Source organism: Haplochromis burtoni, unplaced genomic scaffold (genome assembly GCF_018398535.1).
Source record: "Haplochromis burtoni strain Fernald_Lab_line unplaced genomic scaffold, NCSU_Asbu1 Contig_89, whole genome shotgun sequence".
NCBI classification, from domain to species: Eukaryota; Metazoa; Chordata; class Actinopteri; order Cichliformes; family Cichlidae; genus Haplochromis; species Haplochromis burtoni.
In genome coordinates this window covers 925011-938527 of record NW_024582450.1, presented here as the reverse complement: position 1 = coordinate 938527, position 13517 = coordinate 925011, and the positions used below count along the sequence as shown (strand labels likewise).

Below are 13517 nucleotides of genomic sequence, written 5' to 3'. Positions count from 1 at the left end.
CCCTGTTTGTCTAATTTTGTTTATTCACTGTATGCTTCAACAAGTGGTCTATGCCCCCTGTCTGTAAACATACATTACAGAAATGGGTCACTAACCATCACATTGCCCGTAGGCCATGTTGTCATGACAACCTGGCCAGGATTAACTATTTTTTTTTTTTTTTTTTTTTCTTTTCTCTACTAAGGCAGAGTTCACTAATGACATTAAATGTGCAAATTTGCAGCACATGCGTTTTTTCCTGACATTTCTTTTGTGGACTCTGGTAAGATTAGACTTTAATTCTAATACTTTTTAATCCTTTAGGAGCCTCAAATGTCAGGGAAACCAGAGGTTCGGCAAAACGAAGCGAAGGATCAGCCGCTCACCCCCAAGCATAGCCCGTCCCCTGTGGATGACTTGAGAGAAGAGGAGTTAGCTGCACTTACTGGCAAAGAGCAGCTCAAGGTATACAAAGCCAGTATCTGGAGACTGCTGTAGGATGTCAAACTTTTAAAGTGTGTCTGGGGGAAAACTCAAGAATACCATAGATGGGTTCTCTCGTGGAGCTGGTTTTGTTTAGAAGAATAAAATCAAGGAGCGTAGGTCATTATTGTTAAAGAGGACAGAGGATTTACATTTGTTCTCGTGAGATGAGCCAGACGTTGACCAAATCTGTACCCTGGATTGAGCTGTAAAGGTTGAACAAGTGGTGTGAATGGCTTTATAAAAACGTGAGTGATTTAGGTTTATCAGAATTGACCCGTACTTCTGCAAACATGTTTTCCCCCCCATGTCTTGGTGCTGATTGGATTAATTACATAAAGGGCTTTGTCTCCATATTTGGCGCAAGTTAACTTCTTGAAGCAGTTTCCAAGTTGGCTGGTTTGCATCTATTAGTGCAGTTCCAAGGAGCATGTCAGGAAATTTGCATGTCTTTGTCTTGTATGGCATAATTCAGTAATCCGTAAGTAAGCCGTTTGATTGGAGTTCATCATCATGTTAAACTCAGCTGGCTGAAGCATAACTGGAAATGGAGAAACAAGATGGGGTTTGTCATGAATACTGTAATCTACTTGGGCTCACATTTTTAAGTTCTGTATTGACACACAGTAACCTCAGAACTGAGCAGTTATCTAAATCCGTTCCATTGTGTGATTGGAATTGGATGCGTTTAATTTGTCCTGATGCTTTGTTTGCTCACTAAGACAATGAAAGTCTTGTTATGGTATTGCTATGCGTGTGAGGAGGACTGTTTGTTTGGATTTCTGTGTCATCACCTCCCATGGGGGATTGTGCCAAGTCTCCTCTTCTGCATGGCTGCTTGGTGCTCTGGACTGAAAAAGCAGCACAGTTGGTCTAATGTGAAGCTTTGTATGCAGAGGAATCTGGTTAGTGTCTTTGGCACGTAGTGTTTCACATGTTCACTGTGTATTTAAATCTCAAACTAGGGGTGTTTTCTCTGTATATAAGGTGTTGTAAGTTAATGGTTTGATTCTTCCAACCAGATTGTGGGCTTCATTTGTTGTTGTAATTTGCATATAAATTGTTTGTTTTGAAGTATTTAGTCTGTTTTCTGGCCAGCCACAGAGGGAAAAATAGAAAATTAATTTGGAAGTAGGAATGCATGCTGGACATTTGATAATATGTTCTGCAAAAGCTAATGGAAGTGTGTGAAGTTATGAGTGTTTGATTGCTCGTAAAACTAATACCGGTACATACTTTTGTCCTGCTTGCAGCTGCTACAGCAGGCTGTGGAGAAGCGTAATGAAATAATTGCCAAACTCAGCTCCAACCTGCAGGAGGCACTGGCCAGCAGAGACCAGGTACAGGTGGAGGCACAGTCTCTTGCTGGACAGCTTCAGGCACTGCAGAGGCAGCTCCAGCAGGTAAGTGCCAATCAAACCGAATGTGGCTGTGGTTGTTATTTGTGCTTCGTTGCTCATGCACAACAACTGCTGCTTGAATGTCTTCTCGTCTGTCACACAGACCAGTGTGGAGTTTCTACGTATCAAAAATCTGTCAGGAACTGAAGCCCTTAATATTCAGCAGCCTTACCATGAACCGTCCTCCCAAGAGCCAAACATCAGTCATAAGGAAGCGCCATCAGAGGGCTCAGGAAGTTCTGGCTCGCAGTCTGATGCTGAAGGTGAAACTGATGTAGAAACTGTTCTGTGCAAGCTGAGAGCCGAGCTGGAGGAAGAAAGAAGAAACAGCCAGCGAATATGTAGCGAACTAGCAGAGGAGATGGAGAAAAACAAGCATGTGCTTTCTTTGCTGGAGAATGAGAAGCAAGAAGGAGAAGAAGAGCGAAAAGAAAGGGAAGCAGAATTGCAAAACCTTCATTTCCAGTTAAGCCAACTTCAAAGTCAGTGCCTTGAGATGCAACAATACAAAGAGGAGAAAGAGGTCCTCAACATAGAACTGCAAGAGCTCAGGAGAAGGCTTCAGGAGGAGGAAGATGCAGGGAAGAGTTATAGTGAGAAGCTTGCTAGCTCTGCCCTTTGTTTTCAGAGTCTTGAGGAGGAGATGAAAAGGCTCAAAGAGGAGCACACAGTGGAGGTCGAGCAAGTCAGGCAGCTTTTGGAAGAGAGGGAGAAAGAACTAAAAATGAAAGAGGAGGAGGTGGTGGGTTTCAAAGCGTCTAAGAATTGGCAGAACCAGGTAAAAGCTGGCGTTAGCTCTGATGAGACTGTCAGTATCGACGAGGCTAATCTGGAAAGTGGAGCTGACCAGGGCAGTATGAATGAATCAATGTCTGGAAATCTTCTGATGGAGCGCTACTTGTCTTCAGCTCCGCTTGCACACTTGCAGTATTCAGCGATAACTGAGAACCTTGACCAGTGCAGTCAGCTGGACATATCTGCAGACCGCAGGTGAGAGCAGCTGTTATTGTTGCACTATCTATCAGCTGTAGATATTATATTATATATATTAATCTTTTTTGTCATTGTGTCTTCTCAGTTTTGAGCTAAATAGTGATGTGTTTGGAGAAGAACTGTTATCAATTTCCAAACGTCTGATTGAAGAACACGACGACCGCCAAAACGCCTCTAGTCCACAGGACTCTCTGGCTGATGAGTCCAACCCTCAGTGGCTTCACAACGTCGCTTCGGGCAGGATGGAAAGGAGTAACGTGTCCGAGCAGCAGTCTGAGGACACTAACTTGGAAAAAGAACTGCTGAGTCAGCAGTGTGAGGAGCTCCGTGAGGAGCTGGCCCTTAAGGAGAGGGATCTAAATGTGCTAAAGGAGGAAGTAATCAAGAGTGCAGAAGAGCTTGAGGAGGCAAGGAGCAGGTAATGAAGTTCATGCCGTTTATCAAATGACTAATTCAAAGTCCTTTTATAAACAACTCTGTGCTCTATACCTAACAATGATGTTGCTATTGTGTTAATACAGTAATATTTACTTCTAAAGTAAATTGCATAACTCTATTAATTTTGATTAATAATAAATATTTATCTCAAGGTGAATATTGTTAAATGTCCACGTTGGAAAAGGGCATTTCTAAGAAATAAATCACTAGTTTACAATAAACATTTGAATGTAAGCTGGTTTGCTGTGGTTACATTTACTTCTTACTGTAAATTGATATACATTTTTATTTTTATTTTTTTATTATTATTATTATCTGTCTTTTTAGGTGGGCTCAAGTCACAGAAGAGCTTAGGGAAGCTCTCCAGGAGCTCGAAGACGAAAAGGAAATGAGGAGACAATTTGAGGAGGAGCTGAACTTGAAAGTCTATGAACAAGACAGCCTTAGGAGCAAACACTGTGCCTTATCAGAAGAAAGAGAGCAGGAGAATGTAGTAATGTTGACAGTAAAGGAAACTGAAATCTCTGCTGAAACTTCCCTCCTCATATCTGGTACCTTTCCATCAGATGAGGATGAAAAACTGGTAGGGGAACTAAAGGAGGAGGAAACTGCACTCCAGTCTCATCAAAAACAGCAGGAGCTGCTCGTATCATCTCTGCAGGAGATAAAGCAGACTGCAGATTTGGAGAGCACAGAATTCAGAGATGACAACCAGCTGCAAACATTACAGGTATGCCAGTACCACAAGTGTGCAATAATTACAATGCACTCAAATATGATGATAATAGGTTTCTGAGCAATTAGATTTTTTTTTTTTCTAACAAAGTTGGAATGGTGGAGCTGATTCAGTAGTCATATTAGTACTAAGACATCAAATTGGAGGTTTTGACTTGATAAGAAAAATATTGTATAAATAATTAAAACAGTTTCCCTGGCTTCCTTTTCTCAAGGCCAACTATGAGCATCTCATGTCACAACTCGAGGAGACAAAAACAGAGCACGAAACTGCATCGACGCTGTTGAGTCAAAGGACTACAGAGCTCGATACAGTTTTAAAGGAGCTTCAAACGACACGTGTGCAGATTTTAAGTGTCCAAACGGAGGTGGAGAGGCTGGAGAAGGAGCTGCAGCAGAGCCTCGATAGTCTGCACTGTGCTGAAAAAGAGAAGCATGAGCTAGAGTCGCAGATCTCCTGTCTGAGAGAGAAACTGACTTGTTCGGAGGAGGATCGGGCTCAGGCTGTGAAGGAGAGGGATGAGCACAGCAGAAGAGAAGAAGAGATGGATGAACAGATCAAAAAAATGGAACAAGTGCTAGAGGAGGAACTCGAACAGTTTGAGAAGCTGCTAAAAGCCAAGGATGTCGAGGTGAGAGATTACGTAACGCCATACTTTAAATGCAAGGCAGTTTGAAATGCTAATGTGCAGTGATTTAACCTATAAAGTTATATTCACAGTTGGCTGAAGTGAAGGAAAAATGGGAGGAGGAGAGGATGGAGAAGGACAAAGAGATTTTTGATGTAAGACATCTGTTGGAGGAGCAAATGAAGGAGAAAGTAGACGAGGTGAAGGCTCTCCTGGAGAAGCAGGCACAGGCTGTGGAGGAGGCTACAGAAAAGCTGAAGGCATCTCATCAGCAGGAGATAAAAGATCTGATGGAGAAACATCAGCAGGAGGTGCGATTCATCAATTGCTGTAGGATTTGTAATAGAGTCAGATTAAATGTTAATTTTAGTAGCAAGCAATAATAAATATAATCTGCATGACTCTTTAGATTTCTGACTTGAATACTCGCCTGGAGACAGAGCTGCTGAAGCAGCGGGCCAGTATGGAGGAAGAACAGAAACAACAGATCAGTTTAATCAAACAGGTATCAGAGCAATTCACTCCTTCACTGCTGTGAGGACTCCATTCACCAAGAGCGCCATTTTAGCTTTTTCTGGCTCTTCTTTCGTGACAGGTAACTGAACGTGAGCACGAGCGGATGATCTCAGAGCTCAGTGCCAAACACAATGAGGTTGTCAGTCAGCTGAAGACAGAGGTTTCTTTGGAGCTGAGAGAGAGCATGGAGGCTGCTCACCAGGCTGAACTGCAGCAGGTTCAGGTATATTATATGCAGACGCACAAGCCAAAACATTATTCATTCAATCAGCCTCTTCATTTTTTTAATTTTTTTTAATTTAAATATTCCAAAGTCAGTGAAATATATTATTGTCCTCTTAAATACTGACTTAGATTCATCATTTCATTATGCTTTTATTCCTCTAGGCTCAAAAGGCCATTGAGCTTGAATCCTTGCGTCTGAGCCTGACCACAGTCCACAAGTCTCATCTTGAGCGCTCTCAAGAAAACGTGGAACAGGAGCAGACGTCTGCCCTCATCAAGGTCCAGGCCTCTATGCAGGAGAAATTTGACCAAGAAATTGCACTCCTGCAGGCTCGCCATCAGTCAGAGGTGGACCAGATCAAGAGGAAGAACCAGGAGCAGCAGGAGAGGCTGCTTGAGCTGCACCAACAAGACATGGGTGATTACACACAAGATCATCTCAGCTGCTCAATGATCTTCATTCTTTAGCTGTCTTTGTTTGAGTCGTCCGGTTTCTAAAGAATCGTTTCTCGTGTGTTCAGAAGAGATGAAGGAGCAGTGGGAGACTCGTGTTGCTCAGGAAAGGGCTTCAATGGATGAAAAGCAGGCCAAAGAAATACAGGTGAAATTTCATTAAAAAAAGCAGCTTTTGTATAAAAATATAATTCAAAAAACTGCTGTGGCTTTTAAAAACATGCACTGTTTTGTCATTGTGTGTATTATTCTATTTCACTTCATTTTGGTTTTATTTTGTTTCAGGATCTAAGAGCACAGTGGGAGAAAGATGCTGAAGCCATGGAGGCAAACTTTCAAACGTCCCTTTTGGAGATTCAGAACAGCCTCAGTGCCACCCAGACTGAACTCACCAGCACCCAGGCCTCCCTCGCTGAAGCACAGGAAGCTGTGTCCCAGAAACAGTTAGAGGTACAGGAGACGCAAGCCAGTATAGAGGAGCTCCAAACCTCCAGTAAAGAACAGACACAGAAACTAGAGGAGCTGAAACGAGCCTTGGCTGAGAGAGATGCTGCTGTCTGTGAGTCCTTCCACAGTTCCCATATTCCTCAACAGTATACACTTTCATAAAGAGGCTGCACAGTCCTCTAAATCTATGATTTGAATTTGTGTATTATATTAATATATGCATAGTAATGATGAGTGAAGCTGACTCTGTTCTGGTTGTTGTAAAAGGTTCCCTGGAGGAGGAAATTTCTTCTAATAAGACACTGCTGCAGAAGAAAGAGCAGCAAGTCCTCCACCTACAGGAGAAAGAGCAGCAACTGCAGCAAGAGGTTAGTTTCTGGCATGTCCCAGGTCAGTTCCACAAAGTCTGGTAAAAATGTATCCAAGCACCAAAGGGGCATGCCCTGCAGTTTGAACTACTGGTCTACTGCAACCCTAAATATGCATTTTATCTGCAGCTTTCTAAGTCTTAAGTCACAGTAAAAAGGATAATCTGTTTTTTTTCTCAGTATCCAGAAGTTTTAAACACTAACTTTGATTGACATCTTAAAAACCTGTTGGGTCATATTTTTTTATTTATTTATTTATTTTTTTTTAAATTTCATAAAAACATTTTTCCAAACTTTTCCACCCAGGTTTCACAGCTACAGCAGGAGAAGAACTTGCTCAAACAGAGCTCGGATCAGGAAATCAGTCAGCTGTGGACTCAGCTGGAGAGCATGAGGACTAGTCGTCAGGAGCTGGGTGGTATGAATAAGCCTACCAGGCTAAAGCTTGGATTTTTTTTTTTTTTTTCCATACACTGGATTTCTTTACATTCTAACAAACATGATATATTATTAGCAATGCCTGTTCTTAGTGATTGAATGATAGATGTCTGTTTATTGTTTTACAGAGCTTAAGGAGCAGCTGCTTGCACGCTCATCTCGGGTTGATGACATCGAACGCCTAAAGATGGAGTTTAATGAACAGAAACGAGAAATTAAAGAGCAAAATGAGGCAGAGCTAGAAAACCTGAGGAGGTACCATAGAATCACCTGAAAACACAAATTTTTGATGCATTTATTGAATACTGAATATTAACATTTAGTGTAAACAGACATCTGAATTATGGGTTTCTTTAAATTGAGCTTAATTTCTCTACTCTATCATGTTTTACCCTCATCCTGTTTATAGGTATTTTGAGAAGCGGTTGCATGCAACAGAGGAGAGTCACAAAGAGGAAATTGCTCTGCTACAGCTGAAGCTGGTAGAAGGTGCCTTGGAGGACTCTCTGCTTAAAATGACTGATGATGGGTATTTCACTTTATCTGGGTATAAAAATAAGATTCATGCTCTGCAGTTTTGCACAAATGTTTTTGTGAATATTAAAGTCTTTGGTCTGTGCTTCAGTGCTCTGTCTCAGTGTCAAGCTCAAGGGGATAAAGACGTTTTGTCTTATACCGTTCAGCTGGAGAAACAGCGGGTAAGAGATGCAGATGTTTAATGGGCACTGCTGTCAGTTACATTTTAAGTCGATACATATTAAGTGTAATTGATTGAGAGGCTGCTTTGTTTCCTGTGCCTCATCCAGGAAATGCTTGACAGTTTGACACTTCATCTTGAGGCGAAACACACAATGGACCTTTCTAATCTGCGATCCTCTTTGACTCTTTCCTTTGAGGAAGAGGTGCAGAAGGTCAGACATAAACTTATATGTTCAGCCTTTTATTAAAGTGATATCATAGTAATGTGTGACTGCTTGTTGTCACAAAGTGTTTTTGGTTAACTTGCTGCATGTTGTAACTTGTACATCAGGTGCGCGCAGACCTCACTGATCATTACTATAAAGAGCTGCAGGAGATGAAAACTCGTCATGCTCTGGACCTTGAGCAACTCAGAGCCAAACTTTCTGACAGACATCTGCAAGGTCCTTCACATACTTTTATTTTTATTCATTTATTTTCTGTGTGTGTTGCAAAATAAATGAACTTGAATATCTTTGTAGAGCTCACCAGAGTCCATTTGGAGGCAGCAATGCAAGTTGAGGTGAGAAGAAGGCTTAATAATATAGATAACAAAGAGATTACATTAATGAGATTACATTGTTTGGCCCAAAATCTGAATGTCTCTATTGTTATAATTAGGCTGAAGTGGAACACAGGATATGGTCTCACACTGAGGAGCTGCAAACAGCAACGACCATCATCTACACTCTGGAGAACAGAGTGGCTGCTCTCACCGAGCAGCATGATGCTGAGATCCAGAACATGCAGAAGGTATTTCTGTAATCCTTCATACTCAAAACTATCCTACACAGTAAAAACAGAAAACTGAGCAGCAGGTGGTGTAGTTGCATGAAAATACTGATTTCATAATACAGTGACAAGCTTCGGTTTAGTAACAGCTATTTAATGTTCCTTCAATATAATGCAGATGAAACAAGAGTTTGCTGAGCAGCTTGCCCGTCTTGAGGAAGCTCTTGAACTAGAGAGGAGTGAAGCACAGGAGAATATGAACAAGCTGAAAGAAGAGCTGCAGGAGAAGTATGAATCTGAGATCTCTGTCCTGAGGTCACACCATGATGAGATGGCAACGGAGCAGGCACGGCTTGAAAAAGCGCTTCATGAGGAGAAGGAGAAATTGAAGTCTCTTCAGGATGCACTGGAAAATGATGAGAGTAAGAATCTCTAGGACTCGTGTAATTTTTATTTATAGAAAATGTTGGTGAATTGCATCTTCTAGCCAGATCTCATGTTTTGAAAACTGTATACAGAATCTACCTTTTGGTTCTCCATGAGTTTTTAATGTCTGCCTTCTAGGCCAACAGGTTCTGTTGTTGAAACAGAAAGTGGAGGCCAATGACGCAGAGCTGCAAAAGACCAAAGACTGCATGTCTGTAGAATTCAAAGAGCTGCTTCATGAGCAGGTCGAGATGCAGCTGTGCCAGGCCAGAGAGAGGTGAGCTCAAGAGTGTTGATTGAAGCTAAAGTTGTATAATCCAGAGTGTATTAAATAGGTAATCATATTGATTGTGTATGATTTTTTTTTTTCTCAATTAATAATGATTATAATAAGTGAGAAATACCCTTTACAATGGTTTGAAGCTATATTTCAAGAAACTTTTTATTATATTGAGTATTTTTGGTCATAAAGGGAAAAATATAAACCTAGGGTTCTTCAGGAGCTGCCCAAAATTGTCACGTAATAAACTGAAAAATGTTTTTTTTTTTACCTGGTTGTAGCTTTTTAATAAGCTGCCTAAGGCGCTGCTTTTTGTAACCGCACCAGTAATATAAATTGACCATTTGCACAGTACAACCAAGTGCTCCAGCGGCGCATGGTGGACTGATTTATTTATCTCCAGGCCACACATCACCAGCTGCTAATATCTCCTCCTTCCTAGCCTTGCTGCATTCAAGGGTGTTTCTGCTTCAAGTGATGCAACAAGTTTGTTTCCACCTTGAGCAGGAAGGGTTTTCTTGTTGTTTGTTGGATGTTGTTGAAATGACTCCCTTTTAGATACTAAACTGAATCTGAGGCTGACGCATGACATGCCCAGGCTTGTCTCGGGTTATACAGGAGGGAACAAATGCATATGGTTGCTATAGCAATGATGTTGCAGCTGTATAGGTAAACTGTAATGAAATGAACACTCAAAAAAAAATTACAATTTCTCTTGCTGTACTGCTGTGAGGGTCTACACTGCAAACTCAGGCCACATGGTAGTAAATCAAAAACTGAAACATGGTATTGGAATGTCTCAGTTACTCTTCAAACATGTTAGCTTCTTGGTTACTTTTTTATGTCTTTATTCAGGTTCCAAGAGGAAAAGGCAGCGGTAGAGCAGCGTTTAATCGAGAAATATGAAGTGTCTGTGGCAGAGCTGAAGGACAAATATGAAGCTGAGCTGGAACATGAGAGGGCAACGCTACTGAACACACACTCCAAAGAAATGGATGCACTCAATGCCAAACACAAAGCAGAGCTAGATTCACTCTCTGCCTCTCACAAAGATCAGCTTTCAGCTAAAACAGCAGAGTTTGAATGTAAGCATAATGCAGAGCGTGTTGCCTTGGAAGTATCCCTCGGTTCCAAACTAAAGGAAGACCTTGAACGTCTTGAAGAGACTAATCGTGCTAAGTTGGAGGCTTTGGAAGCTGAATTGACTCTTAAACACCAGGAGGAGAAAGATGAACTAGAAAAGAGGATGCTGAGTAACATGGATACGTTGGAGGCCACCTACCTGAAAGAAGTGCAAGTAAGGAGATGGAAGCCACAGACAGTTTCTCTGTTTGTTTGTGGATTTTAATGTCTTTGTCCTTTACAATTGCAGACACTACGTGATGAAATGGCTCAGCTTGAGGAGAAACATCGCGAAGATCTGATTTTCCTGAATTCAGAACATAAGCAGGTAATAGAGCGTCATACTGCAGAGCAGCTGTCCATCAGGGAAGAACTGAGGAAAGAACTGGCTCATGTGCACATGGAGAAGTTTAAAGCCATGGCAGCCGAGCTCAGCCATGTTCACAAAGTGAGTAATGAAGAGTAGGGATCGTGCCCCCCCGTCAAATAAAAATACCAAAAGTTTCTTTTACCAAAACAATAACTTCATGTTTTATTTTTACAGTCTCAACTGGCTGCTCAAAAAGAATCCTTGGATACTGAACACTGCAAAGCCCTGGAAGCACTCAAGAACCAGGTACATGCACAGTCATCATGATAACTACATCATGTTTGTTTTTCCACTGTCTCAAAGCCAAATAGCTGAGTACCATCTCATTATTAGGCTGGTTTAATGTCACAACAATAAGTATATAATTGCAGATTTCCTTTCATTTTTAATGCAAATATCTCTGAAAAAGATGTGTAACTATGGCAAACAGATGGTCTCTGCTTAAACATGATATAATGGGATTGTTGGCAGTTATTCATAACTTGAAGCCATTAAAACTTTATGAAACTGATTTGTTAAAATCCAAAATAAAAGCATTGGAGCAAAGTTTGTTTGGCTGGATAATCAAATTTGATTTGTTTTCATCTGATTAACTTAGTCTTGTGCATTAAGTACCAGGAGACTCTAAATCGGACTTGATTTGCATCGGTTTCTTTTGCAGGTTTTAGAGCTTGAGCAGCAACACAGCACTGCTCTGCAGGAGCTCTCGCAAACCTACACCGCTGAAAAAGGGCAACTAACCAAACAGCACCAAGTCCAGCTGCAGGTGTGTGCGTCACAGTCTGTCATAAATCCTCTTCCATTTTTTTTTTTTTTTTTTTTTTTTTTTTTTTAAAACCACATGAATTAACATCCCGTTCTCTAAATTGCGGGTTGTTTTAACGGTGACCTGTTGGTTCTTGTCTCAGTGGCTCTAAAAGCCCATTAGTGAATGGACTACACTCAATTATTGTTGATCCTTCATAATGGTCTATTAGAGGCACAGAGTATTTATTTGGATTTTGTTTTCTCCGAAGCACTAAAAATTTGACCTTCTGACTAACTGAGTACTGCGGTATTAAATAAATACATGTGTCTGCTGTAGGAGCTGAAGGGAGTCTCGGCACGGGAACTAGAGGCATGTCGCAGGGAGCTTGAAGAGGAGTCGTCAAGGCAAAGACAGCACTTCCTAGAAGAGGTGGAGCTCCTCAAAGTCCAATCAGAAGAGCGGCTGCAGGACAGGATTAATCAACTGAAGGTAAGAGGAGGGGGAAAAAGAAAAAACTCCTTGGGATAGATGAAACAGTTAGGATTAGAAGTATCCTTTCAATTAAGATCTTTATTAATGCTGAACACCTTTGAGGTAGCCATGTTTCTCCATATAAGCGGTTTCTGTGAAATACATTGATGTTCCCTATATTTGTTTCTTTATTTAACTCGTTTCAAACATTTATTATGGAATAGCTCTGGATTATTTGGAGCGTGTGTGTGATGCGATTGGCCTCTCTAAGCTTCAGCTGCACCAGTTCATTCCCAGGGATTTTTTTTTTTTCTGTTGGACTCTATCCCACTGAGGCCTCATCCAAACCCAGTTTTCTCATAATCCCTCCATCATATATGTACAAGTGTTCGTGTCCGTCTGTTCTCTGAATGTGTGTGCTGATGGGTCGTGCATGTGTTCGTGTTGCTGCCATCTGAACAGTGGCTAAATGGGATGGATCTAAGCTTTTTATCCCCTGATGCAGAAGGTTTTAAGGCTGAAGTTGTTTTTTTCCCCCTTCCTCCCCCTCCAGACTTTTAGCATTTTACCATCTGAAATGTGCAAGCCAGTTGTCAGCTATAAGCCAGTCAGTCCAAAGATCTCTGGAATGAATGAACCTACTGTGTACTTCAGCTGTTGCTCTGCGTTTTTGAATTAATCTATACACATCACTGTTTTCTTTGAAGACGGAATTTGAAGAGCAGAAGGAGGCGGAGCTTGAAAACCTGAGGCGGAGCTTCACGTCTGAACAAGAGGAAAAAGAGCAGAGCTACACAGAGAAAATGAGTCAACTCACTGCCCAGCTGCAGCAACTAGATGCTGTGGTGGCCCAGGTACCAGTCATGCATACATACATATATGCATATAAATATATCTATGAAGTCTTAACTTGGATAGGTTGACAATGGCTGTTTTACTTAAGGGGGAGGAAGGCAAGACTAACTGGGCGAAGTGGACAGAAAAAATTTTGTATTTTTACTGAAGGACTGGAAAAGGTCCACAAGAGGACTGAGGAGATGCAATGATTTGAAAACTAAAGCAAAGAGTGAGGGATGGTTATACAGACTGCAGATCTGTGGGTTAGTTTCCTTATTCGCCATATATCAGATGGTATCCTGTGGAAGATGAACATATTAATGAATAAAATCACCAATCTGGTGTTTTGTTTTTTCAGATTAAGGTTAAAAGCATTAGTCGAATAATCAATTAGTAGATCAACAGAAAAGCAGTTTTACTGCATTTGCTTTGGCTTTTTTATTTCTGTTTTTTTTGTTTATCACATTGTTTGTCACATTTTTGTAACCTCATTTGGACAGTTACAAAAAGCAGTTACAATAATAATAATAAATCATGTCCTGGCACATAACATCCAGTTATGTATTTGGGGTTTATAATTTATCCTCACTGACTTTTTATTTTATTTTTTATTTTATCTTTTTTTTATTTTCACTTACTGAATACGGGACAGACTTATCTTCTAGGGTTGTAACAAGGCAGTTGCAATA

General features: G+C 41.0%; 1 protein-coding gene across 5 annotated transcripts in view; it reads left to right on the top strand.

The window, feature by feature from the left end:
* pcnt (pericentrin) overlaps window positions 1–13517 on the top strand; it is a 33969-nt gene that overhangs the window by 4296 nt on the left and 16156 nt on the right. For all 5 annotated transcript variants that reach the window (XM_014337463.2, XM_014337461.2, XM_042222602.1 and 2 more), the window contains 29 exons: window positions 304–444; window positions 1716–1865; window positions 1966–2852; window positions 2941–3273; window positions 3621–4023; window positions 4244–4660; window positions 4750–4968; window positions 5067–5162; window positions 5253–5396; window positions 5561–5816; window positions 5920–5999; window positions 6137–6410; window positions 6566–6666; window positions 6973–7084; window positions 7233–7359; window positions 7514–7633; window positions 7730–7802; window positions 7911–8015; window positions 8135–8246; window positions 8325–8365; window positions 8464–8595; window positions 8753–8996; window positions 9139–9277; window positions 10136–10577; window positions 10653–10850; window positions 10947–11018; window positions 11434–11538; window positions 11857–12009; window positions 12699–12845. In XM_014337463.2, the coding sequence (XP_014192949.1) occupies window positions 304–444; window positions 1716–1865; window positions 1966–2852; window positions 2941–3273; window positions 3621–4023; window positions 4244–4660; window positions 4750–4968; window positions 5067–5162; window positions 5253–5396; window positions 5561–5816; window positions 5920–5999; window positions 6137–6410; window positions 6566–6666; window positions 6973–7084; window positions 7233–7359; window positions 7514–7633; window positions 7730–7802; window positions 7911–8015; window positions 8135–8246; window positions 8325–8365; window positions 8464–8595; window positions 8753–8996; window positions 9139–9277; window positions 10136–10577; window positions 10653–10850; window positions 10947–11018; window positions 11434–11538; window positions 11857–12009; window positions 12699–12845 (5823 nt within the window). The remainder of the gene's footprint in view (window positions 1–303; window positions 445–1715; window positions 1866–1965; window positions 2853–2940; window positions 3274–3620; window positions 4024–4243; window positions 4661–4749; window positions 4969–5066; window positions 5163–5252; window positions 5397–5560; window positions 5817–5919; window positions 6000–6136; window positions 6411–6565; window positions 6667–6972; window positions 7085–7232; window positions 7360–7513; window positions 7634–7729; window positions 7803–7910; window positions 8016–8134; window positions 8247–8324; window positions 8366–8463; window positions 8596–8752; window positions 8997–9138; window positions 9278–10135; window positions 10578–10652; window positions 10851–10946; window positions 11019–11433; window positions 11539–11856; window positions 12010–12698; window positions 12846–13517) is intronic.